Consider the following 26,239-nt stretch of genomic DNA (forward strand, 5'->3'; position numbering starts at 1 on the left):
CAACTAAAATCATCCCAGCCAGGGCTTTGTCAAAACCTCTAAGAATGGAGGTTCCACCTTACAGTACAAGCAGTTTATAGACGTTTTATGTGCAGGCAGGAATCCTCTCTTCCAGCCTGGGACCAGCACTTCCCCCTAGTTCAATCTTTGTTTCAAAGGTGTTTCTTCAAGTTTAGACTTGAATTAGACGAAGGTTCCTAACCATCAGAGGAGTGAAGTTTTGGAATAGCTTTCCAAGGGAAGCAGTGGGGGCAAAAGACCTATCTGGCTTTAAGATTAGACTCGATAGTTTATGGAAGAGATGATATGATGGAACAACATGATTTTGGCAAATATGCCCAATGGCCTGTGATGAGATGTTAGATGGGGTGGGATCTGACTTACTACAGAGAATTCTTTTCTGGGTATCTGGCTGGTGAATCTTGCCCATATGCTCAGGATTTAGCTGATCACCATATTTGGTGTCAGGAAGGAATTTTCCTCCAGGGCAGATTGGAAGAGGCCCTGGAGCTTTTTCACCTTCCTCTGTAGCATGGGGCATGGGTCACTTGCTGGAGGATTCTCTGCTCCTTGAAGTCTTTAAACCACAATTTGAGGACTTCAATAGCTCAGACATAGGTGAGAAGTTTTTCGCAGGAGTGGATGGGTGAGATTGTGTGGCCTGCGTTGTGCAGGAGGTCAGACTAGATGATCATAATGGTCCCTTCTGACCTTAATATCTATGTATCTTGGGTGGAGGGTGAGGCTTCTTGGTGATGTCACTTCCCCCTTTTATAGTTTCTTCCATAGGGCAGGAACCCCTTTGTTCTAAGACAAGTTCCAAGCCCAGTTTGTGGAAAAATACAAGTACCAAAATGGAGTTCAGTATCACATGATCTCATCACATGCCCTTGCATGCTTCACTGAGTCATAGCAGGGGCCATTACCCATACTTCCTGAGGAAGGTCCATCAGGTGTAGATAGGCTTCTTCTATGGTCCATTGTGAGTTAAGTGTTTTCTGATGGGCCATTCAACTTGAATAGTTCCTTCACAATGTGCTGGCCAGACGAGAAGTAAAGCTTTGTGGGTGCTATGCAGAGCAAGCACACTTGAAATACAGATGCACAGTCAATATTCATAACTTCAGATACAAATTTAATACATGCATACAAATAGGATAATCGTTCAGCAAATCATAACTTACCTTACATGACACTTTGTACAAGGTGCATCATAATTATGTCAATCATAACACTATGGTGAACATGAGGTGCAGAGTGTCACAGTCAATTGTTAGTGTGTATTGATATGGGATGGTTGAATTGAAAATGAATATGTTCAGGGGAGTTGGTGTGCTCCAGTGACTGAATGTTTGGAGAGCACTTTTGGTGAGGGGAGTGACTGTTTTAAACTTAGTTCCTTTGATTTTTAGGGGTTGTGTTTTCGGCCAGGAAATCCACAGGAGAAACCTGAATTCTCAGTTAACAGAGGGTTGTGGTTTTGTGTGGGTTTTTTATTTGGGCGTGGGAATGCGTACAAATAAATAGTAAAGGGATCAGCTAGTCTCTGCTTTTGGAGGTAAGCCTAAGGCTATTGTGACAAAGCTCTGTCCTTGTCTCCGTGGGTCCCACACTTCCTGGCAGATTTCACTAGCCTCAGAGGCTCACTGTGACCCTCCACGTAGCCCTTCTCTCTCTAGATGCAAGGGTCACAGCCTACTGAGCCATATTCATCATAAGCCAACAAGGGAGGTGAGGAGAAGCTACCCTCCCTTACATAGTCTCTTATCTCCCACTCTCAGTGGTTAATTGGGGGGGGGGGCAGGCACAAAAGGGGAGCCCAGGACCCTCTCTACTCAGCTCCAGCCCAGGGACCCTAATAGTATCAGCTATGGTAGCTGACTTTTTAGAAACAGGACACATACAATTCCCTGGGCCACTTCCCTACAGCAGCCCCCACTTTACCCTTACCTCAGGGTCTCCTTCCTTGTGCCTGATATGGTTTGTGCTGCTCAGTCTCTCTAACATAGCTTCCTCCTATAGTTCCTGACACACATACACCCACCTAACTAACTGGGAGGCTTTTAACTAGTTTCAGCCAGCCCGATTGGCTTCAGTTGTCCCAATCAACAGCTGTTCTCCCTACCTTCTGGAAAGTTCCTAATTGGACCCAGGTATCTTAATTGACCTGGAGCAGCTGTCATTTGCTTATCCTAGTAACAGGGATTTGTTTAGCCTGGAGCTACTATCTCTGTCTCCCACTCCTTTCCTATAGCCCTCTGGCTTGGAGGGAGGTGGGAGACTACTGCTCCTAGGCCCTGGGCTCTCGCTACTCCTGCTGCAGCTACTCCCCTGGCTGGGCCAGACAACCCCCCCTTCTCTACTACCTGGCTGCTGGACCACCCTACCCCCCCAGTTGTTACTGCTCCTGTTGCAGCCCCTTGGGGGGGGAGGGCTGCTGGCCCGCTCCCCAGAGGAGGGGAGTGAGGGACCACACCCCCAGCTGTTGCTGCTGTAGACACCACCACCGCCAGAGAGGGGTCCTTCCTGCTTGACCACCAGACTGCCTGCTGGAGCTGCTGTTGCTGCCTAGGAGCTGTTGGAGTCTTGAGGATAAGGAAAAAGGGGACCATCTGCTGCTGGGGAAGCATGCAGCGCCTCTGCAGACCCCTGTGGAGGGGGCCTTCTACAGGCTGAGTAACTTTCAAACTGTGCTCTTGTGGGGGTCTTGACTTTGTTTGTGAGGACACGGGGGGTGTGGTGTGGCGCCTCCCCTTGGTCCATCCATGTGTCCCCACCACTGGCATCGCTGCCCCCTCCACTATCCCCACTGGCGGCTTACTCTCTGCCTCCGCTCCTGCCTCTGGGACTCAGCTGCTTGCTTGGCTTGCCCCACCCTGTTTTCACCATTTGGGCCTGAAGCAGTGGCCAGCAACATTGACTTTTTCTGCAAACGCACATGGGCGCATGTGCCCCCCTCCCCTTGGACCGACACCCCCCCTTCCCTGCAGCAGTCTCCCCCTCTCCCCTTGCACCCCTTTGCTTCCCCCTCAGCAGCTTCAGTTTGTTTGCCTGCCCTGCCCTTTTCCCTCTGCAGTTTTGTTTGCCCCGCCCCAGCCTCTGAAGCTAGCCCCTGATTTCCTTGTCCTATCTCTAGCCTGGTTGTGTCCCCCCGCTCCCCGGCTCCTCCCTGTGGTTCTCCTGCCCTGATTAGCTCCTTGCTTCATGCACCCAAGCCCCCTCCCATGTGCTTATGCCCCTCCCCTGTTTTGCTTGAACCTATATCACTGCACTCCCCAATGCTAGGGGAGTTCTAAGTTCTTGATAGCCCCCCCCATCCAGCCCTCCCCTTTGACACCCTCCTCCCTGCCTGCAGCCTAGCAGGGAGGAGTGGTCGCCCTGTTTCCTCACTTTCCTACAGCCTCTCCGGTGTCTGTCCTCCATCCATGGTCATTATGGCAGGGGACAAAGTAAGTGGGAACCCTCAGGCAGCCCCCACTGCCCCTCCTCCACCTGCCCACCCCCCGTTGTCCCCTGTGGCTCCCACCTCGACTGCCATTGCCAAACCACCTGCTACCACCCCCTCTGGGGCACTGGCAGCGGCGGGCACCAGGGTAGACTCCACTGCTGCCACGTCCCTCGCCCCCTCAGACTCTGTGGTGGGGGGGTCCCCCCAGCTAGTGGGAAAGGCCAGGGGAAAAAGGGTAAGGGCCCCACCAAAGAGACAAGGCCCTCCATGGTGGGGGCTGCCCCCTCTGCCGCAGCCCCGCCACCGGCTGCGGCATCCCTCCCCGTTGCTCTCTCCACCAGCACTGCAGGTGCCCCTCTCCCAGCCCCCAGGGTGTACACCCAGGTGGCGGCGACACCCCCGCCCCCCCACGCCTGCTGCTATGTCACCTCTCCTGGCCACCGCCTCCACTTCCATCTCTGGTGGCCGGGGCCCCTTCCCCACCTTGACCAGAAAGCACGGCGTCTGTTGCCTCCTGGTGCCCGCCTCGTCCCATGTGGAGACCTACGTGCGGGCGCTGATGAGGGTGGTGGGACCCACGGCCATCGTGGCGGCCTCCAAAATGTACGGTAAGGTAGTCTTCTTCCTGGCATCAAAGGCCGCTGTCCAGGAAGCGGTAGAAAAGGGCCTGGCGGTGGAGGGTGTGTTCATCCCCCTGCAAGACCTGGGCATCCTACTGGTCCTGACCTCCGTCCCTCTCTTTCTTCCCAATGCTGCCCTGCTACCCACCCTCTCTACCCTTGGGAAACCCATCTCCGTGGTCAGCCCTCTCCCGCTGGGTTACAAAGACCCCGCCCTCCGTCACATCCTCTCATTCTGCCGGCACGTACAGCTTCAACTGCCGCTAGCAGTGCGTGACAGAGAGGCACTCAAAGGGTCCTTCCTGGTCCCCTATCAGGGGGCCCGCCAGTGGGTGCATTATTCTACAGGGGAGGCCCAGTGCTACCTCTGCCAGGCGATGGGACATGTCTGGAGGGACTTCCTCTTGGCCTAGCACGAAGGAGTGTCCGGGACCCCCAGCAGGGTGCCGCCCAAGTCATCGCTGGCTGCCTGGTGCCTAGAGCTGCCCCTCCTTCTTCCCAGCCCACTACCACTCCCACTTGGGCCTTAGGGGCACTTCCCCCAGCACGCCCAGATGAGCAGGAGAGCACCGCCTCTGCTGCATGCAGTCTGGCAGGGCCTATGGAGGAGGGTGCAGCGGGATTACCGCCACGCATGGGAGAGGACCCGCCCCGGGGGAATCTTCCCTCCCCGCCAGCAGATGATACCATGAAGGGCTGGGATCTAGTAAGGGGTAAGCGGGGCAAGCGGAAGGCTCAAGCTCCGCTCTTCCCATATGAAGCATAGGATGCAGAGGCCCCCCCCCGAAAGACCGGCCTGGTGTAGTTATGTGGCGCTAATGTGACGCCTGCAAGGAAGGTGGATAAGGGAGCACGGGACTTTCCAATCCCCCAAGTTACATTGCATAGGCTCCTCAGTGCTGGGACACTGTGCTGCTATGTGTCCCCACTTGCCACATGCATAACATCTATAATTACTTTTAATCACTCCCCTACCATGGGGATTAGGGTTTTAGTCCCAGGGTTCCCCACACTTAGGCCAATCCCTTCCTTCTGGGGTCCCCACTGGTTTTTGCCCCCCACCCTTCTTCCACCTCAGACTCCCCAGGGGTTTGGCTGCCCAACCTTCTTTGCGTAGGCGGGTCAATTCCCTGGGTGTCATGCATCTTTCTACCAGCGTGATCATCTCACCATAGGTGGATGGATCATTCTGGCCTACCCATTTGCGGAGACCTGGTGGCATCCTCGCATGTAATGGTCCATGACGAGGGTCTCCAAAATCTCCTCCAGGTTGCACGCCTCAGGCTGTAACTACTTCCAAGCGAAGTGTCTGAGGTCGAATAGCTGGGACCTCAGGGGTTTGTTCTCCTGGTATTTCCACTCATTGAACCTCTGGGCCTGCACTGCTGCTGTCACCCCAATCATGCTAGGATCTCTGCCTTCAGCGGGGTATAGTTAGTGGCGCCTGTGCCAGGCAAGTCAAAGTAGGCCTTCCGGGCCTCTGCGCGCACAAAAAAGGGGCGAGAATGCTGGCCCACTGCTCCTGGTGTCACGTTTCATGCTGAGCAATCCTTTTGAATGAGAGGAGATATGCCTCTACATCATCTTCCGACATCATCTTTGGCAGACAACCAGTAGGCCCCTGGCCCTGGGTGGTAAGGATCTTCAGCTGGTCCATTACCTCTTGCAAGAGGGCACGATCTTGAGTCACCTGGATCCATTAATAATTGATTGGTTTCCTGCTGTAGCCACATAGACTCCTGTTGTGCCATTACCTGAACCCAGGTGGCCTCCTGCTGGGCTGCCATGGCTTATATCAGAGCTCTTACCACCTCCTCTATTGTGGTACAAAGCAAACAAACAAAACAAAAATCCAAAACCCCAGTTCACTTTTTTTTAACCTCTTTCTTCCGCCACACTATGAATGATGATCCCATGCCTTACACCAGTTGTGACAAAGCTCTGTCCTTGTCTCCATGGGTCCCACATTTCCTGGTGGAATTCAGTAGCCTCAGAGGCTCACTGTGACCCTCCATGTAGCCCTTCTCTCTCTAGATGCAAGGGTCACAGCCTACTGAGCCATATTCATCCTAAGCCAGCAAGGGAGGTGAGAAACTGCTCTCACAGTCTCTGTTGTCTCCCAGTCTCAGTCATTAACTGGGGGGCAAAGGGGAGAGCCCAGGCCCCCACCCTACTCCAGACTAGGAACCCTAATAGTATCAGCTATGGTAGCTGACTTTTTAGAAACGGGACGTGTACAATTCCCTGGGCCATTTCCCCACAGCAGCCCCCACTTCTCAAGATCCACTTCACCCTTACCTCAGGGCCTCCTTCCTTGTGCCTGATATGGTTTGTGCTGCTCAGTCTCTCCAACAGAATGGCTTCCTCCTGCAGCTCCTGACACACACACACCCACCTGACTAACTGGGAGGCTTTTAACTAGTTTCAGCCAGCCCCTGATTGGCTTCAGGTGTCCTAATCAACCTAGTTGTCCTTCCTGCCTTCTGGAAAGATGTTAAGTGGCCCCAGGTATCTTCATTGACCTGGAGTAGCTACCATTTGCTTATCCTGGTAACAGGGATTTGTTTAGCCTATGGCTAATATGTCTCCCATTACTTTACTATAGCCATCTGGCTTTGCCCCATCACACTATGAATACGTGACATTCCCCTCTGGTGTTATCCAGACTGATGATCTGCTAGGTCACTCCAATCCTTGACTCTGGGAGCCAGCCTTACCCTGCTCTGTTGTGAGAACCCCCACTCCTGGGCTGTTCTCACACAGCCTCTGGTATGTAAGCAGCTCCTTGGATTGTGCAACCGAATGACACTAGCCGATATCTCTGGTCCCAGACATAACCCTAGAAACCTCAGTCTTGCAGTGTCCAGTTATGCCTGCTGGACACTGCAAGCTTATATGAGTTCATCAATTTAACAAAGAAATTGATATGTACCAGCCTTGTTATCCTAAAGGGAGTCTCTGACAGGCTTTAAACCAAACGCACTACTTCAGGTAGAATAAACAGATTTATTAACTACAAAGATAGATATTAAGTGATTATATGTCAAAGCATAACAAGTCGGATTTGGTCAAATGAAATAAAAGCAAAACACGTTCTAAGCTGAGTTTAACACTTCCAAAGCCCTTACAACCTTAGATGTTTCTCACCACAGGCTAGCTGATTGCCCTTCACCCAGGCTTTCCCCTTTGATCAGTGCTTCAGTCGCTTGGTGGTAATGAAGACGTCTATGCAGTGTGCAGCAGCAGTCAAAAAAGCAAACGGGATGTTAGGAGTCATTAAAAAAGGGACAGAGAATAAGATGGAGAATATCTTAGTGCCCTTATATAAATCCCTGGTACGCCCACATCTTGAATACTGTGTACAGATGTGGTCCCCTCATCTCAAAAAAGATATACTGGCATTAGAAAAGGTTCAGAAAAGGGCAACTAAAATGATTAGGGGTTTGGAACAGGTTCCATATGAGGAGAGATTAAACAGGCTAGGACTTTTCAGCTTGGAAAAGAGGAGACTAAGGGGGGATGTGATAGAGGTATATAAAATCACGAGTGGTGTGGAGAAAGTGAATAAGGAAAAGTTATTTACTTGTTCCCATAATATGAGAACTAGGGGCTACCAAATGAAATTAATGGGCAGCAGCTTTAAAACAAATAAAAGGAAGTTCTTCCTCACTCAGCGCACAGTCAACCTGTGGAACTCCTTGCCTGAGGAGGTTGTGAAGGCTAGGACTATAACAGGGTTTAAAAGAGAACTGGATAAATTCATGGAGGTTAAGTCCATTAACGATATACATGAAATTACAACTTATAACATTACTATAACAACAATGCTCAGTGCATCATGAGCCTTCCAAAGACACCCGACATGACAAACTTTGCATTAGATACCACACAACCATATTATAAGGATGAACATGAGGGTGCTGGATGTTCCCCAAGGTACAGAACGTCACAGTATACTGTATACTACCGTGGTAAGTTGACCTAAGTTATGCTACTCCAGTTATGTAAGTTGATGTAGCTTAGGTCGACTTACTGCAGCATCTACACTTCACTGTGTTGATGGGAGACGCTCTCCCACTAACTTCCCTTATGCTTCTCGGGGATCTGGAATACCAGAGTCCACCGGAGAGCACGCTCTCCCATCAATTTAGCAGGTCTTCACTAGACCCACTAAATAGACACCTCTTGCATTGATTGAGATTACTGGTTCTGTGGATGAAGGGAAAGCAGTGGATGTATTGTTTCTTGACTTTAGCAAAGCTTTTGACATGGTCTCCCACAGTATTCTTGTCAGCAAGTTAAAGAAGTACAGGCTGGATGAATGCACTATAAGGTGGGTAGAAAGTTGGCTAGATTGTCGGGCTCAACGGGTAGTGATCAATGGCTCCATGTCTAGTTGGCAGCCAGTGTCAAGTGGAGTGCCCCAGGGGTCGGTCCTGGGGCCGGTTTTGTTCAATATCTTCATAAATGATCTGGAGGATGGTGTGGATTGCACTCTCAGCAAATTTGCGGATGATACTAAACTGGGAGGAGTGGTAGATATGCTGGAGGGCAGGGATAGGATACAGAGGGACCTAGACAAATTGGAGGACTGGGCCAAAAGAAATCTGATGAGGTTCAATAAGGATAAGTGCAGGGTCCTGCACTTAGGACGGAAGAACCCAATGCACAGCTACAGACTAGGGACCGAATGGCTAGGCAGCAGTTCTGCGGAAAAGGACCTAGGGGTGACAGTGGACGAGAAACTGGATATGAGTCAGCAGTGTGCCCTTGTTGCCAAGAAGGCCAATGGCATTTTGGGATGTATAAGTAGGGGCATAGCGAGCAGATCGAGGGACGTGATCGTCCCCCTCTATTCGACATTGGTGAGGCCTCATCTGGAGTACTGTGTCCAGTTTTGGGCCCCACACTACAAGAAGGATGTGGATAAATTGGAAAGAGTCCAGCGAAGGGCAACAAAAATGATTGGGGGTCTGGAACACATGAGTTATGAGGAGAGGGTGAGGGAACTGGGATTGTTTAGTCGGGATTTGATAGCTGCTTTCAACTACCTGAGAGGTGGTTCCAGAGAGGATGGTTCTAGACTATTCTCAGTGGTAGAAGAGGACAGGACAAGGAGTAATGGTCTCAAGTTGCAGTGGGGGAGGTTTAGGTTGGATATTAGGAAAAACTTTTTCACTAGGAGGGTGGTGAAACACTGGAATGCGTTGCCTAGGGAGGTGGTGGAATCTCCTTCCTTAGAAGTTTTTAAGGTCAGGCTTGACAAAGCCCTGGCTGGGATGATTTAATTGGGGATTGGTCTTGCTTTTGAGCAGGGGGTTGGACTAGATGACCTCCTGAGGTCCCTTCCAACCCTGATATTCTATGATTGCAGAAGCCCCCTGATCTACTGGTAAGTGTTGAAGTGGCCTCAGTCTTGCAAACACTCCTAAATGTGCTTAACTTTAACAGCGGAGTAGCTGCAGTGCCCTCCTGGGGATACTCTTTATTGAAGCAGCTGCAAAATGCAGGCTTAGGGGCTTAATGTTTGCCTGCCCAGCTTCAAATTAGATATTATTGCTTCACTTTCTCATCCCCCCACCATCCCCAATAAAATGTTCTTATTACAGATTTCCCTTTAATAATTGTGCTCACCTGTTCCAGTGCTAATAAAATCAGCTCACCCTTCTGCCCCAGAAGGCTTTTTGCAGAAGGAAGGGAGCAACTACTGCCAGCTGAGGGGAAAATGAGGCTGTGCACTTGGGCTGTGGTATCCAGCAGAGTGCATCTGTGTGCAATAAACTGCTTCTGTGTTTTTTCACTGATCTCTATTACTGGTCTAGTAATAAGGGGAGAGACAGAATCCCTCTTAGGAGTAGTATGTTCCGAGGCAGTCTGCTGCTATACTGTGGATTGGTGCTGTTTGGTCTTTCCCTTGGTTCTTCAGGCATGAAGCACTAGACACAGCTCAGGGTTGGGACTGCTGTATTCTCGGCAGGGGCATCAGTCCTAGAGAACTTCCATTTTTCCCCACCTCCTGCCCCCACTACAGGAGCAGAGTGGGGACAAGGTTCCCTGCCACCAGGACCATGCTGCTGCTATCCTCCAAGGCAAGCAGCCTTGCCCCAGATCTCTCTCTCACTCCTCAGTGCTTGGGGTACAGAAACTACTGCTCTACTTTAACACATACACCCAGTACACCAAGAGCAGAGCTAGAAGCAGAGATGCTCACACCTTCCCCCTACATCTAAAATGAGTTCTCCTGGGAACAAGGGAGATGCCTCTTTCCTGTGGGGAGCTGCTCAGATACCACAGCCCCTTGAGCCCAGTAACACCCAGGAGGGAGCTGTGGCCTGTTGTGCCCTTACCCAGCTGTAGGGACCGAGTGGAGACACATGCAATGAGGGGTGACAAAGGAGCGCACCTTGGTCAATAGGACCCAGCTGCTGAAGCACGTGCAGGTGGGTGGCGGGCAAGCCCCGGCCTGGGGCCCCAGCCCACACCCTGCACAAAACGCTCCTCTTGCTTGACGCCGCCATTTACCCGGGCACGCGCAACGGACGCCCTGCCTGGCTGGCCTCCAGCTCAGGCGCTGGCTCGGCCCCATCCACACACCCCGTGTCTCACCTGCAACTCACGCCAGGTAAGTAACCCCCTAGGAGCCCAATCTTCCCCAGCGCACCCCAGCCCGCACCTCCAGGCCGCGCCCGGCCCAGCCCCAGCTCGGGAATCCCCGCACAGTGCAGCGCGCCGGGCCAGAGCGCAGGGCGGAACTTGCGGGAAAGGAGCGCGGTGGCGGAAGGAGTTTGGGGCCGGACCGCCCCGCCCGAGAGCGACAGGTGAGGAGCAGAGCCGGCCTCGGGGTGTCTGTGTGCAGGGCTGGGGGCAGGGACGCCCGTCTCTGTCTGCAGAGCTGAGGGGGCTGTCCCGGTGCCGAGCTCCGTCCCCCGCTCCCCGGGTGTGTGTGTGTGTGTGTCTGTCTGTCTGTAGAGCTGAGGGGGCTGTCCCGGTGCCGAGCTCCGTCCCCCCCCCACCCCCACCGCCGTGTGTGTGTCTGTGTCTGTGTCTGTCTGTCTGTCTAGAGCTGAGGGGGCTGTCCCGGTGCCGAGCTCCCCCCCCCCCCGGGTGTGTGCTTCTGTCTGTAGAGCTGAGGGGGCTGTCCCGGTGCCGAGCTCCGTCCCCCCCCCGGGTGTGTATGTGTCTGTCCGTCTGTAGAGCTGAGGGGGCTGTCCCGGTACCAAGCGCCCTCCCCCGGGGGTGTGTGTGTGTGTGTCTGTCTGTAGAGCTGAGGGGGGCTGTCTCGGTGCCGAGTTCCCCTCCCACCCCCCCTGGGGTGTGTGTGTGTCTGTCTGTCTGTCTGTCTGTCTGCAGAGCTGAGGGGGCTGTCGGTGCTGAGACACCCCCCTCCCCGGGGGGGCGTACCTATCTACAGAACTCGGGGGGCTGTCCCGGTGCTGAGCCCTACCCTGGAGTGTCTGTCTACAGAGCTGAGGGAGCTTTCCCAGTGCCGAGCCGCCCCTTCCCCCCCACGGGGTGTATGTGGAGTTGGGGAGAGGGGCTGTCCTGGTGCTCATGGGGTTGAGGCTGGCAGGGAGTAGGTTATAGCTTTGACAGCCATCACCAACCTGACAGTGTTACTGGTTCATCTCTTGCATCATTAAACAGACCAAGGGGTCTCTGTACCCAGTTGTGCCAACTGGGCTGTGGGCTGTTGACCCTTTACTGTGTAGCACTTTGCACACTTGAGCAATACTCAATTGTAGCCCATTGCAGTGGGGGGGGTTGTGTGCTTTCAGTAAGGATTCCTTGGCTGTGGAACTCTAGTCTCTTCCCCCTGCTCCACAGAGCCCTGATTTTTTTTATCAGAACAAAATGTATCTACAACCTGGATTTACCCTGAGTAGGTTGAATGGGGCATGAATATTTGGGGAGGAGAAGTAGGGTACTGAATTTGTGGAGGGCTGGGTGGTTGTTTTGTGGATATGGTTCCAGTGGGATCTGTTAATAAAGAAACATACAAGCTCTCAGAGTTTGGTAGGAGACATTATTGCACTAGACATAATTCAATCATGATGATGGGTTGGGTCAACAGCCACTGGCAGCATCTTTTATTCTGTTGGGCTTTGACCCTCAGTTGTGAGCATAGGGTTGCCAGGTGACCAGTTTTCGACCGGAACGTCCAGTCTAAAAGGGACACTGGCAGCTCCAGCTGCTAAAAGTCTGGTTGGCCATATTAGGTGTGCAGCCGATCATTAAAAGACAAAAACAGTCACTTTGCATTCTGTGCAAACCAGTCAACTGACACTGCCGCCTCCCCTAATGACATCAGTGATTGGTTGCTGAAGAAGCTGGAGTCTGTCAGAGATGGAGTGCCAATTGAAAGTAGCCACCTTAGTTTTGATCCCATTCTTTCCTCCCGCCCTTAGAAATTCCCCACAATAGGGAGCTTTCTGAAACAAGCAACTAGGTAGAATGGTTTTACTCCTTTCCCACTCCTGAAATGTTACTTTTGAAGTATGCCAAGGGCTGCTTCCATCACTGCTTTCTGCTGCCTCTGGATTTCTTCATTCCTCCTTATGATATAAAGGAAGCAAAAGCTCACTTACTGTCTTGTGCTTCTAGGTAACAGGAGCGATGTAGGAGGATTCCAGAGCTGAACATCAGCAAGGCCAACTTTCCTAATGGAAGAGGTAAAAATTCAGTGTGCTCTTCTCTGTCTTCTGCACTCAAGTTAATTGATACAATTAAAACTGCCATCTGCCCTGATCTTTCAAGGCATCTTCCTGCTGCCCTGTGGAGAGGTTGCCATGCGTTGTTTCCCTTCCTTAAAGCTCCCCCCAATTCTCCACATATCAACAGGCTGACCATATGTCCATCTGTTAATACTTGTAATGGCTCTTTTTAAGCTTTCATATTTTTGTAATGATAAATGCAATGGAACATACTGTTCAGAGTACAGCACTTTGCTAACAGTATTACATTCAGGTAGAAAAGTTTGTATTGATCCCCAACTTCATGCGATTGCAAAATGAAACCCTAATTTAAAACATTTCAGAAAATTAAAAAGGGACCAATATAATTTCTAACTTGTCTTTAAACTTGTCATCTTTAAACATACACAAACTATTTTAATTTTAATTTTACCTATGGTATATTCTTGAGGAATATGAGAAGTTTTGGCAGACAATCAGTCCTAAGGTCTACCACTTTTATAGTAATAATGAAAAAGAATCCAGGCCAAAGTTTTTAAAACTGACTAGTGAATTTGGGAGTCCAACTTGAGACACCTTAAAGAAGCCTGATTTTCTGAAAATGATGAGCACCTGCCCTCTTGAATTCAGGCCCCGTTGAAGTATTAGTATTATTAGTCAGTTTTGAAAATCTTGGCCTTAATCTTTTGGGTTTAGTGAGTCCTCTGTTTGTTCAATGTAATTTAATTATGTATGTTCAAATGTATTTAAATTATCTGTTTGATTTTGTTTGACATACTTTGCTCTTTACATTGTAACATAGATACAAGTTATTTAATGCAACCAAGAGAGATTGGGTGGGGATGGGGTATAAGTTATACAAGGGAAATAGGTTTCAGAGTAGCAGCCATGTTAGTCTGTATCCGCAAAAAGAAAAGGAGGACTTGTGGCACCTTAGAGCCTAACAAATTTATTTCAGCATAAGCTTTCGTGAGCTACAGTTCACTTCATCGCAGTTAGTTTGTTAGTCTCTAAGGTGCCACAAGTCCTTCTTTTTACAAGGGAGATAATTTCTTGACCAAGAGATCTGTTAGACTGGAGACTGTTTTGCAAAGAGGATTGGTGGGAACCCATCACTTAGGACCTTTACATTAAACAGGGCATCAAACTAGAAAAATCCTATAGGGAAAATCCTGATGGCATAGAAATGGACAGGATGACAGACAGTGAATACATCTTTTCTGTCACTAATTTCTATGATACAGGGGCCTCATTCAATAGGCTTTTAACAATTTAACCATAAAACCACCACCACCGTCACTCTGAGCCTGGATTAATACTGGGCCCATTGTACTTTTATTCTTCATTGCTTTGCAGCCTATGCAACATTCATAGAATTTAAGGACAGAAGGGACCATTGTGATCATCTTATCGTAGCTCAGGACAGGGAATTTTTTTGGTGTCAGATGCAAGGGTGTGGGGTTGGTTTATGTACACGTCCGTACATTAAAAATAAACATTGTCCCATCTGTGCGCTTCCCAATATCCCAGGCTCCCCAAGGGACATTCCAAGATGAGCTGGAGTGGTGTATTTTGCAGCTGGAAACAGGCCTCCTTCATCTCAACCCAACCCCAAAACAAGGTATGCTGCCTCCCCCAAGATTTCTGGCTAAAATCAAAATCTATGCTGGTTCAGTTCACCCAGAAGCCTTTCTAATTTCTCTGGCTGTTGAATTATAATTGGAATTCATTCTAAACGTGAAATGTAATTAAACATTTTGGCTTTATTTTACATCTGTTCTACTTTGAACTCCATCTGCCTATCCGCCCTTACTCTTGTAACCTGGACTGTCTCCTTCCTTAAGCATTGTTTCTTCTCTCCTCATTTTCCTTTTAGCCCCTTTGCCTCATTCCTCCCTTCCCCTTAGTTGTACCCTTCCACTTACATATTCTTCAGCTACTTCAGGCTTCCTACACTGCTTTGCAGCTCAGACAGTGGTTTTATCCCCCTCGGTGCGTTGATCTATCACATTCTGTATCTGTTACTTATCTGTGGTATAATCCCACAATCTCAAGTGACTGCTGCTGCATAGTATCAATAGAGATACCCCTTAAATGCTTGTAGCTTTATTTTTTTTAAGCATTGTCCCTGGAAAAAGATGAAATCACTTAAAAGAGAAACATTGAAATACTGGCTTCAGGTGTGTTCTGGAACGTTTCAAGATTTCATACCTGTTGATCCACCAAGCCCAGTATCATGCCTCTCTCAGTGACCACTGCTTAGTGGTTCAAAGGAAAGTGAAACTTCCTTTGTAAGGCATTTGGCTGTCTTTGCTGTGGTGCACATAAGGATACAAAATTCTTTCCTGAACGCTGCAGCCATTGGTTTATGCAGAAGCATGAGATTTGATCATTTATATATTAAAGCATTGCTTCATATGCTATTGGTCATACAAGTCTAGTATCCTGTAATCCAGCGGTTCTCAAACTGTGGTTTGGGACCCCAAAGTGGGTCACAACCCCATTTGAACGGGGTTGCCAGGGCTGGCTTAGACTTGCTGGGGCCCAGAGCTTCAGCCCTGGGCAGCAGGACTCAGGTTGCAGGCACCCAGCCTGGGGCTGAAGCCCTTGAGCTTCAGCTTTGGCCCCCCACCCGGGGCAGTGGGGCTTGGGCAGGCTCAGGCTTTGGTTCCCCTCCTGAGATTGTGAAGTAATTTTTGTTGTCAGAAGAGGGGTGCCATGCAGTGAAGTTTGAGAACGCCTGCTGTAGTCGATGCCCACATACTATGGGGACAGGTACAATAGAAAGGTATATGCAATAAGCACATAAGAGTGCTCGCTGGAAAAGTATTACATGGTATTGCATCCATTTGTAAAAATCCTGAAAATAGCTATCTCTGAACCACTGATAAGGGACTAATTCTGTATGTGGTATAAATACCCAGTGTCCTAACCAGTAGCCATTCCAGTCCTCATGCAGTCAAAGAATAGCGATTAGGACACGTCTGTAAGTACTGCCGCTTTGAGACTTTTCTTCTATCTGAGTACCTGGCCGAGGGAAAAATCGCCATCATTTCCCTCCCTGACTATGATTCGTAGGACTCACTGTGATCCCGTTTCTTGTCTTTGTGTCGGTTGGTTTCTTGAGTGCAGCAGAGGAGACACGGCACGTCCTCAAAATCCTGCGCTCCCGCAAGGCTGCCTTTGTGAAGAAGCGGCAGGTGATGAACCACGTGTTTGGGGATTACCGACTGAAGATGGCTGAGGAGCAGAAGAGGACGGAGAAAGCAGGTGAGGCTGGGGCCATCCTTAAAGTCTACAGAACCATTTGGTTCCCTCTGATGTGGTGTCCAGGTGTTAGCAAATGGCCTTTCTTGAGGCTTCTCGTCCAGTCATTCCCATGAGGAATAAACCTCCTTTCCCCCGTCCTGTTCTTTGAGGAGCCAGCCAGATGCCATTAAAGTGGAAGGGCCTTTAAACACATGTAATCCCAGGACTGAAGGGGGTTTTGAGGATGAAGTAAAGGCTGTATCTGTTTGAACTTCATGGCATCACCATGGTGTGGGGTCCAGTGTTAAGGAGAAGTTCATAGTTTTGGAAGCCCTATTAGTGACAGCTAGAGTAAGGCCTAACATGGCACTGAGCAGGATGAAAATAGCAGAAGATGTGACTCCTCCAAGAATCCATTGTGGATCTGTGTGTGAGACTGGTGAGGGTGGTGGTGCACAAGGCCTGAATAAATAGGACCGAGTCCCCCATTCCCGCTGCATGTCAGGTAGTCCCATATGGAAATGGAGAAACAGCTAGTTCTGCTGCACTGGGTATTGTGATACAGCATGGCCAGAGGGAGCAGGAGAGTGTGGTTTTCTTTGTTTTTTTTTTTTTTTGAAGCAGAAAAGAATTTTATTTGTGTAACACTTACAAGGAATCACCAAAAAGGATAAGGCAAAACTATGCAACAAAACAAAAGCAAGCACAAGGTATAACACAGCAACCTTCAGGAGGGAGAAGTGTTCAGGCTAGCCTGGGCCTAGAGCGGGGGGGCTTCCTCGACACTCATGGTCTTCCACCCCCTCGAGTTACCTAATGCCACGCCCAGTGTCACCAATTATTCCTCTCCTGAGAGTGCTCGACAAGATGGGCACGGTTGCGGGGTGGGCGGTTTGGGGGTGAGGGGGACGTACACTACGTGTGATAGGACCCCTCGTAGGTGACAGTGATGATGTTATCCACAGCGGCAACGGCTGGGGCTGGGGTCTCTCGCTCTTCTCCTCGATCAAAGGGTCAGACGGAGGGAACTGGACGGGGTCACCGAGCAGAGAACCTTGGACAGCGCCCACCGCTCCTTGAAGGTGTCAAAGGAGTCGGTGGACGCCGCCCAGAGGAACTCCGCCCGGATACGTGAATGTACCGAGGATCGGAAAACGGCCCTACAATTGCAGGACGCTTCATTAGCCAACCTCCCCTCTCTGGTTTTATAAATGGCTGTTTTAGCTAGGGCTAGGAGGAGGTTAACCAGGAGATCTCGCGATTTTGTGGGGCCATGGATGGGGAGTGTGTAGATAAAAAGATGAGGGGAAAAGTGTAGCCAAAAGCGTAATAAAATATTCGTGAGGAGCCGGAAAAGGGGCTGCAGCCTGGCACACTCTAAATATACGTGCACCAGGATTTCCCTCACGTTGCTAAAAGGGCAAGTATCCGGGATGGGGGTGAACCGTGTCAAAAATACGCCCGTGCTCACAGCTCCGTGAAGGAGCCGCCAACTAATGTCCCTGACGGGCCTCGGGACCAAGGTGGAATACAGGCTGGCCCACAGGGGTTGCTCACCCTCCAAAGGTGGCAGGAGGTCCCGCCACTTTGTATCGGGGCGGGACACCAGGGTGTGGGCATGAAGGGTGTGAAGCATGAGTGTGTATAGATATTTCCGTCACGCGATTTGGAAGCTGACCGGCTGCAGTTCATGCAGCCGGCTTGCAGTGAAAGGGTGAGGGGGTTTGTTGGGATCTACGGGGTAGGGGCCCAATTGAAAGGTCCGGTGGGCCTGGGGTAGAGGGTGGGCGGGGTGCGCCCTCGTGCAGGGCTCAGTTGAGATAAGCCCGAGCAGCGGGCGCAAAGGCGGCCTTCACCTCCTGAAGTACACGCTGGGGGGTACGAGGTCTGGAGAGCCCCATATGCTGAGCGAGCGTCATGGGATCCAGCCAGTCTCCCCGGTCGTAGTCCAGGAGGTCTCCGACTCTCGTGACTTCCGCCAGGACCAAACTCTGGCGCACCGAGCGGGACTCCGCCGCCTGCACACGGAGCTGGGGGTTGTGTAGCAGGGGCTCCGTGAGGAGATCTGCTCCCACGGTGGCTGCCACGGACCTGGCCGTTGAAAACAGTTTCCAGGTCCGGAGGAGGTCCTGGTAGAAAACGGGCAGCCCAGAGAGGTCTCGCGGAAAACCTCTCTGACAAAGATAAAAGAGCTGCCGGTCGTATCGGAGCTCTTGGAAACAATGCAGGAAGGCGTGCGCCAATATGCTCCACGTCGAACTACCTGCACTATAAAGGAGCCTCTGCAGGACCTGGAGGCAGAAGACATGGACCTGAGTGTGCAGACACTTCAGGCCCTGCCCTCCTTTCTTCAGGGGTAGATGGACGTGCACAAGTCCATGGGGCCGGATGAGTTGCATCCGAGAGTGCTAAAGGAACTGGCGGCTGTGATTGCAGAGCCATTGGCCATTATCTTTGAAAACTCGTGGCGAACGGGGGAAGTCCCGGATGACTGGAAAAAGGCTAATGTAGTGCCAATCTTTAAAAAAGGGAAGAAGGAGGATCCTGGGAACTACAGGCCAGTAAGCCTCACTTCAGTCCCCAGAAAAATCACGGAGCAGGTCCTCAAAGAATCAATCCTGAAGCACTTACATGAGAGGAAAGTGATCAGGAACAGTCAGCATGGATTCACCAAGGGAAGGTCATGCCTGACTAATCTAATCGCCTTCTATGATGAGATTACTGGTTCTGTGGATGAAGGGAAAGCAGTGGATGTGTTGTATCTTGACTTTAGCAAAGCTTTTGACACGGTCTCCCACAGTATCCTTGTCAGCAAGTTAAGGAAGTATGGGCTGGATGAATGCAGCATAAGGTGGGTAGAAAGTTGGCTAGATTGTCGGGCTCAACGGGTAGTGATCAATGGCTCCATGTCTAGTTGGCAGCCGGTGTCAAGTGGAGTGCCCCAGGGGTCGGTCCTGGGGCCGGTTTTGTTCAATATCTTCATAAATGATCTGGAGGATGGTGTGGATTGCACTCTCAGCAAATTTGCGGATGATACTAAACTGGGAGGAGTGGTAGATATGCTGGAAGGCAGGGAGATACAGAGGGACCTAGACAAATTGGACGATTGGGCCGAAAGAAATCTGATGAGGTTCAGTAAGGATAAGTGCAGGGTCCTGCACTTAGGACGGAAGAACCCAATGCACAGCTACAGACTAGGGACCGAATGGCTAGGCAGCAGTTCTGCGGAAAAGGACCTAGGGGTGACAGTGGACGAGAAGCTGGATATGAGCCAGCAGTGTGCCCTTGTTGCCAAGAAGGCCAATGGCATTTTGGGATGTATAAGTAGGGGCATAGCGAGCAGATCGAGGGATGTGATCGTCCCCCTCTATTCGACATTGTTGAGGCCTCATCTGGAGTACTGTGTCCAGTTTTGGGCCCCACACTACAAGAAGGATGTGGATAAATTGGAGAGAGTCCAGCGAAGGGCAACAAAAATGATTAGGGGTCTGGAACACATGAGTTATGAGGAGAGGGTGAGGGAACTGGGATTGTTTAGTCTGCAGAAGAGAAGAATGAGGGGGGGATTTGATAGCTGCTTTCAACTACCTGAGAGGTAGTTCCAGAGAGGATGGTTCTAGACTATTCTCAGTGGTGGAAGAGGACAAGACAAGGAGTAATGGTCTCAAGTTGCAGTGGGGGAGGTTCAGGTTGGATATTAGGAAAAACTTTTTCACTAGGAGGGTGGTGAAACACTGGAATGCGTTGCCTAGGGAGGTGGTGGAATCTCCTTCCTTAGAAGTTTTTAAGGTCAGGCTTGACAAAGCCCTGGCTGGGATGATTTAATTGGGTATGGGTCCTGCTTTTGAGCAGGGGGTTGGACTAGATGACCTCCTGAGGTCCCTTCCAACCCTGATATTCTATGAAGAGCCCCAACAGGGGCCCAGTGCATTCCTGACCAAAAGAACTCTAGAATCGATGTCTGGAGGTCGGTCAGGAAACCCGGGGCCGGGACCAGGATGTTGAGCCTGTACCAGAGCGTGGACAGGACTAGTTGGTTAAGCACCAGCGCTCTGCCTCGGAGGGAGAGACATCGGAGTAGCCCCGTCCATTTCCGGAGCCGCTCTATCACCCCGCCTTCTAAATTTTGCCAGTTCTCCAGTGGAGAATGGTGCATGGCAGAAAGGTAAACACCTAGGTAGAGCAGTGGGCCCACGCTCCACCGGATGGTCTGAAGCGCGGGTGGGAGGGAGCTCACCTGCCGCTAGTCCCCCACCGCCAAGCCAGAGCTCTTGACCCAGTTGGCTCGGGCAGAGGAGGCTGCCGAATAGATGGCCTGGCAAGCCTCCACCTGCGCCAAGTCCCCCGGGTCCTGGACCAGGAGGAGCACGTCATCGGCGTACGCCGACAGGACCAGCCGCAGCTCCGTCTCCCACAGCACCAACCCCGTCAACCTCCTGCGGAGGAGACAGAGGAAGGGCTCGATCGCCAGAGCATATAGCCGGCCCAAGAGGGGGCACCCCTGCCGTACTCCTCGGCCGAAGCTGACCGGTTCAGTCAGGGTCCAGTTGAGCGTAACCAGACACTCCGCGGAAGCGTACAGCACCTGGAGAAAACTCACAAACTGAGGTCCGAATCCAAACGCCTGCAGAGTGCCCAGGAGGTACCCATGGTCCACTCTATCGAACGCCCTCTGCTGATCAAGAGACAGGAGGGCAAACGACAGACCATCTCTACGCCGAGTTCCAAAAGATCTCGGACTAGAAATAGGTTGTCAAAAATGCTGCGACCCGGGACAGCATAGGTCTGATCTGGGTGGATCACGTCCGCCATCACAGACCCTAGCCGCAGCGAGATTGCTTTCGCTACGATTTTGTAATCCATGGTAAGGAGCGAGATGGGACGCCAATTTCGTAAATTGCAGAGGTCCCCCTTCTTCGGCAACAAGGCGAGCACAGCTCACCTGCACGAAAGAGGGAGGACCCCGCCCTTGAAAGACTCAGCCCAGGCAGTGGCTAGGTCTGGGCCAAGAATGTCCCAGAACGCGCGGTAGGACTCCACGGTCAGCCCGTCCATGCCCGGAGATTTATTGGTGGGCATGCGACGGAGGGCTTCCGAGAACTCAGCCAGGGTGAGAGGCAGCTCTAGTCAGTCTCGGTCGCCCACGCTGACCGTGGGGAGTTCTTCCCAGAGCACCCTGCGAGCGCCAGGATTGGTCGGATCCGGGGAGAAAAGGCTTATGTAGAAGTCACGGGCCCTCCCACACATCTCCACCAGATCCGTGAGGGGGGCGCAGTCTTCTGCTAGAAGGCAGGTGACGTGTTTCTTGGCCCCCCTCGTTTTCTCCAGGGCATAGAAGAAACGGGAGCCGCGATCCATCTCCCGAAGGAGGCAGATGCGGGATCGAACAAAGGCACCTCGGGCCCGATGGTCCTTGAGGGCCCGGAGCTCCTCCCGCTTCTCCCGGCACGCTCCGCAGAGGAACGGGTCCTCGTGGCTGGCGGCCAGATGCCTCTCCATCTCTAAGACCTCCCGTTCCAACTGCTCTATCGCTGCATTTCTCCGTCGGCTGGTGCCCCGGGTGTAGTCACGGCAGAAGAGCTTGGCGCGCACCTTCCCTAGATCCCACCATCGCCGCGCCGAGGGAGAGGCACGCCGCTGCTCTCACCAGGCCAGCCAAAACTCCCAGAAGGACGTCACGAAGCCCTCATCCTCCAACAGGCTGTTGTTAAAGTGCCAATAGGCCGGCCCCGGCCTCTCTGCACGGAGGGAGGCCGTTATGGTGGCTAGATGATGGTCAGAAAATGGGGCTGGCCAAATGTCAGAGGAGTGGGCCTGTGAAAGATGGAAACGGGATAAATAAATACTGTCCAACCGAGAGTGGTGTGACCAATGGGCCTCCACCTGGACAAAGGTGAACGTGGAAGTGTCATCTGGGTGGTGGTCACGCCAGACGTCTACTAGGGAATCAACTATTTCTCGGAGAATGTTTGCAGCGGCTGGGCTCAGCTCGGCCCCTGAGCGGTCCTGTTCCTCGAGGGTGGTGTTAAAGTCCCCTCCCAGGACTAAGCACTTGTGAGAATCTAGGGTGCTGAGGAAGTCGGACACCCGCTGATAGAATTGCGGCCGCTTCGGGCTCATTGCCGGGGCATAGATGTTGACGAGGTTGACCACGAGCCCCTCCATACGGACTCGGAGATGCAGCAGGTGGCCTGACACGGCCTCAGTGACCCCTAGCGCCTCGGGCCGTAGGTTGGGGGAGAACAGGGTCGCCACTCCAGCTTGTCGAATCGTGAAGTGGCTGAAGTAGACCCCGTCCCCCCACTCCAGCCGCCAGCTGTCCTCGGCGGTCGGATCCGTATGGGTCTCCTGCAGGAAAACCACAGAGTACCCCCCTTCCTGAAGGTAAGAGAGCACCTGGGACCTGCGGAGAGCCATCCTACAGCCCCTGGTGCTCAAAGTTGCAATAATGAGGGGCGTCATGCAGAGGGCTGGGGGTTTCTTGTTGGCGGGGGTGTTTGCAGCCCCCAGCGGGTCGCGCAGCAATCCGTGACCCATCCCGTAAGTGAGTAAATCATAGAATCATAGAATATCAGGGTTGGAAGGGACCCCAGAAGGTCATCTAGTCCAACCCCCTGCTCAAAGCAGGACCAATTCCCAGTTAAATCATCCCAGCCAGGGCTTTGTCAAGCCTGACCTTAAAAACCTCTAAGGAAGGAGATTCTACCACCTCCCTAGGTAACGCATTCCAGTGTTTCACCACCCTCTTAGTGAAAAAGTTTTTCCTAATATCCAATCTAAACCTCCCCCACTGCAACTTGAGACCATTACTCCTCGTTCTGTCATCTGCTACCATTGAGAACAGTCTAGAGCCATCCTCTTTGGAACCCCCTTTCAGGTAGTTGAAAGCAGCTATCACATCCCCCCTCATTCTTCTCTTCTGCAGGCTAAACAGTCCCAGCTCCCTCAGCCTCTCCGTAGGCCGCAGCACCGTGCCTTCCTTTCCCTTTACCCTCCTTTAAGAGGGCCCTTGTGGCCTGGATGATGTGATCAAAGTCCCCCCATAGCTGGAGAGCTAGCTGTACCCTGTTGCGGGAGCCACTGATGTCTTCTAAAAACTGTCGCAACGCTTTTCGCAGCTCATGGGGGGGTGGGGTTGCGATTTCCGGGTTATTCCCTGGTGGGGCTTTTGGTGCAGGCTTGTGGTCCGCTGAGGCGGGCAGGCAGGGTGCAGACCACCGACGGGGCGTCTGACAGGCTAAAGTTATTAGGTCTGTCTCAAGGCTTGGGGTAGAAGAGGATGGCGGAGGGAAAATTGCAGCTCCTAATGGGTCGCGGCAGGAAAATGCAAAGACTGCTCCTTGGGGGGGATCTGCAAAAAACGGGAAAGAAATAACCCCGGGGCGGCAATAGCATTGCAGGAGGAGGTGGATTGGGCAGGGACACGGGTGGGGGCGGGGGCAGAGGCGAGGCTCTGGGCTTCGGGAGGCAAGTAGCTGAGAGGTGGTGCCTCCCGAACAGATTCGAGGGTTAAGGAGATGGGGAGGGGGCTCCCAGTGATGCTAGGCGCAGGCCCTGTGGTGGATTTAGCAGCCATGGCTTCAGGTGGTGGACCACCTTCTGCAGGGTGCTCGCCGGGGAAGGCGGTTAGGGGGAGGGAGCATGGGGAAAGGGGGACTGGGGTAAGGTTGCCCAGATCGAGGCCAGCCGGTAGTAGGTCATTCTCTCCCTGGGTGACCGGGGTCAAACCTAGGGCCTCGATCTCCTCATACAGGGAGGAAAGGTTGTCTTCTGCCACCCCGGGGGACTCGCCTCTGGCAGCCGCTACAATGGTCGCTTTGGGGTTCGCGGGGGGTTCGGGTGATATTCGGGCAGAAGGGGCTTCCTCAGGGGTCTCGGAGGGGAGAGTCTCCCGTGAAGGGGAGATTTTACCTTCCAGTGCTATTTTGTCTTCCACTCCTGACACCGGCGGATGGATGTCTCTCATGGGCATAGCGGAAGGCTCAGTGTCAGTGCCTCCCTTCCTGGTGTTCCGGGGGACCTCCGCATCGGATGGGTGCAGCGGAGCTCGGGCCTTTCGCTTGCCTCGCTTTCCCTGGACTAGGGTCCAGCCCTCCATAGCATCGTCCGGGGGCTGGTTAGCAGGGGTCATGTCGGGGGGCAGAGGCGGTGGTTCAGGGGCTTGGGGGGGTAACGGTGAGGCAACATGGGGGAGGGGGGGCGGTTCTCCTGGGGGCGGGCCCTCTCCTATGCCCGGTAATATCTTTGCTGCACCCTCCTCCGTAGGCTCTGCTGGATTGTTAACAGCAAGGGCGGGGCTCCCTTGCTCGTCTGGGCATTGTAGGGGAGGTGTCTCTTGGGCCCGGGCAGGAGCAGCAGTGAATCGAGCAGGAGGAGAGGTGGTTTCAGATCTCGGGCGGCCAGGGGTATCCGCAACGACGGAGCCGATGTCCTGCTGTTTCTCGGGGGTCTCGGGTGCCCCTCCCCGCCGGGCCAAGGGGCAGTCTCTTTGGACATGCCCCACTGAGCGGCAGAGGTAGCACCGGGCCTCTCCTGTGGAATAGTAGACCCAATAGCGGGCTCTCTGATAGGGGACTAGGAAGGACCCCTCGAGCACCTCTCCGTCACGCGCCGCTGGCGGTGGTAAAAGCTGCACTTGCCGGCAGAACGAAAGGATGTGACGGGGGGCAGGGTCCTTGCAGCCCAACGGGAGAGGGCTGATGACGGAAATGGGTTTCCCCAGGGTGGAGAGAGCGGGTAACAGGGCAGCATTGGGTAGAAAAGGAGGGATGGAGGTCAGGACTAGGCGGACGCCCAGGTCTTCTAGCGGCTCCAGGGGGACAAACACCCCCCCCACCGCCAGGCCCTTCTCCACCACCTCCTGGGCGACAGCCTCCGATGCTAAGAAAAAGACGACCTTCCCATACATTTTGGAGGCTGCCACAATAGCCGTGGGTCCTAGCACCGTCGCCAACGCCTGCACGTATGTCTCCACGTGGGGCGAGGCGGGCACTAGGAGGCAACGGACGCCATGCTTCCTGGTCGTGGTGGGAAAGGGGCCCTGGCCGCTATTAATGGTAGCGGAGGCGGGGGGTGGGTGAGATGACGAGGCGGCAGGTGGGGGTGGGGCCGCCACTGCCCGGGCATATGCCCTGGGGGCCGGGGGAGGGACGCTCGCAGAGCTGGTGGAGGGAACAGCGGGGAGGGATGCCGTGGTCGATGATGAGGCCGCAGCGATGGGGGCAGCCTCTGCCATGGAGGGCTTGGTGGTTGTGGCGGGGCCCTTCCCCTTCTTCGCACCCTGGCCTTTCCGGCTAACCGGGGGGGCTTTCCTCGAATTTGGGGGGGGCGGTGGGCGTAACAGCAGTAATAGTCGCCCTGGTGCCTCCGGCTGCCAATGCCCCAGCAGGGGCGGTGGCAGGTGTTTTGGCAGCAGTGGTGGGGAGGGGGGCTTGGGGGTTGGGCAGGGGGGTAGGTGGGGGAGGGGCAACAGAGGTTGTTAGAGGGGTCTCACCCCTCTCATTCCCTGCCATTGTGAGCAGGGAGAGATGGGGAGACACCAGAAGGAGGAGGGGGGAGGGGGAAGCAGATTAACCACTTCTCCCAGTTGGGCTGCAGGCAGGGAGTGGCCAAATGGGTCTGACTGGACAGGGGAAGGAAAGAGGAGTTGGGGGCAGGTAATAGGGGCAAACTGTGGGGTGGGCAGTCTGGGGGTGTGGGGGGGGAACGCAGACCCACGCGCGTTTATCCAAAGAGTCTCGTTTGGTCGGCTGTTGTGTCTGGTCCGGATGATGGAATTCAAAGCAAGCAGTTGAGGCTAGAGGCAGATGGCAGGTTGCCAGCAGGGACGGACGGCGGGAGGGGCCGTGACGGTTGTAGTAGTGTTGGGGGGGGGGGCGGCACCGATGGATCGGGGAGCAGCTCCGTGCCACACCCCCTGTGCCCCAACAAACGCAGTTAAGACACAGTCAAACTCCCCCCACACGAGAGTACAGTTCAAAAGTTACTCAGTCTTACAGCCCCCTCCACAATGATTTGTAGCTTCCCTGGGCGATGTCTCTGTCAGCTGTCTTCTCTCCCGGTCTTTGTGGAGCATTCCAAAAATGCCAAGCAAAGATAAGAAGACGAGTAATCGCGGGTCCACAAATGAACAGCAAAACGGTTGGGTCTGGGGACATCCACTCCCCTCCTCCGGGGAGCTGGTCGGCAGTCCTCCCCCCCTCCTCCTCCGGGGGTTGCAGCTGGAGCAATAG

At 53.0% G+C, this 26,239-nt stretch overlaps 2 protein-coding genes across 8 annotated transcripts in view; one reads left to right on the forward strand and one right to left on the reverse strand.

The window, feature by feature from the left end:
* Positions 1–10,412: 10,412 nt before the first annotated feature.
* Positions 10,413–26,239, forward strand: part of C10H8orf33 (chromosome 10 C8orf33 homolog) — a 44,813-nt gene continuing 28,986 nt past the window's right edge. For 5 of the 7 annotated variants that reach the window (XM_048868040.2, XM_048868036.2, XM_075132895.1 and 2 more), the window contains exons 1-4: positions 10,709–10,886; positions 12,670–12,737; positions 14,289–14,379; positions 15,891–16,028. In XM_048868040.2, the coding sequence (XP_048723997.1) occupies positions 12,729–12,737; positions 14,289–14,379; positions 15,891–16,028 (238 nt within the window). In that variant the 5' untranslated portion in view covers positions 10,709–10,886; positions 12,670–12,728. The other 2 variants (XM_048868038.2, XM_048868037.2) reach the window with 2 other exon arrangements.
* LOC142073349 (uncharacterized) lies at positions 22,784–25,315 on the reverse strand. Its single transcript, XM_075132894.1, has 2 exons — positions 23,919–25,315; positions 22,784–23,358 (listed from the first exon to the last, which is right to left on the reverse strand). The coding sequence occupies exons 1-2, from the start codon at positions 25,240–25,242 to the stop codon at positions 22,934–22,936; spliced, it is 1,749 nt and encodes a 582-aa protein (XP_074988995.1). The 5' UTR covers positions 25,243–25,315; the 3' UTR covers positions 22,784–22,933.

The sequence above is a fragment of the Caretta caretta genome, chromosome 10 (genome assembly GCF_965140235.1).
Source record: "Caretta caretta isolate rCarCar2 chromosome 10, rCarCar1.hap1, whole genome shotgun sequence".
Classification (NCBI taxonomy): Eukaryota; Metazoa; Chordata; order Testudines; family Cheloniidae; genus Caretta; species Caretta caretta.

Bases quoted from the DNA above. Each gene is read 5' to 3' on its own strand.
- LOC142073349 (XM_075132894.1), bottom strand. From the start codon at position 25,242: ATGGCAGAGGCTGCCCCCATCGCTGCGGCCTCATCATCGACCACGGCA. The intron at 23,359-23,918 runs GTAAAATCTCCC...CGTTTTTTGCAG, and splicing joins AGACAAAATAGCACTGGAAG to ATCCCCCCCAAGGAGCAGTC.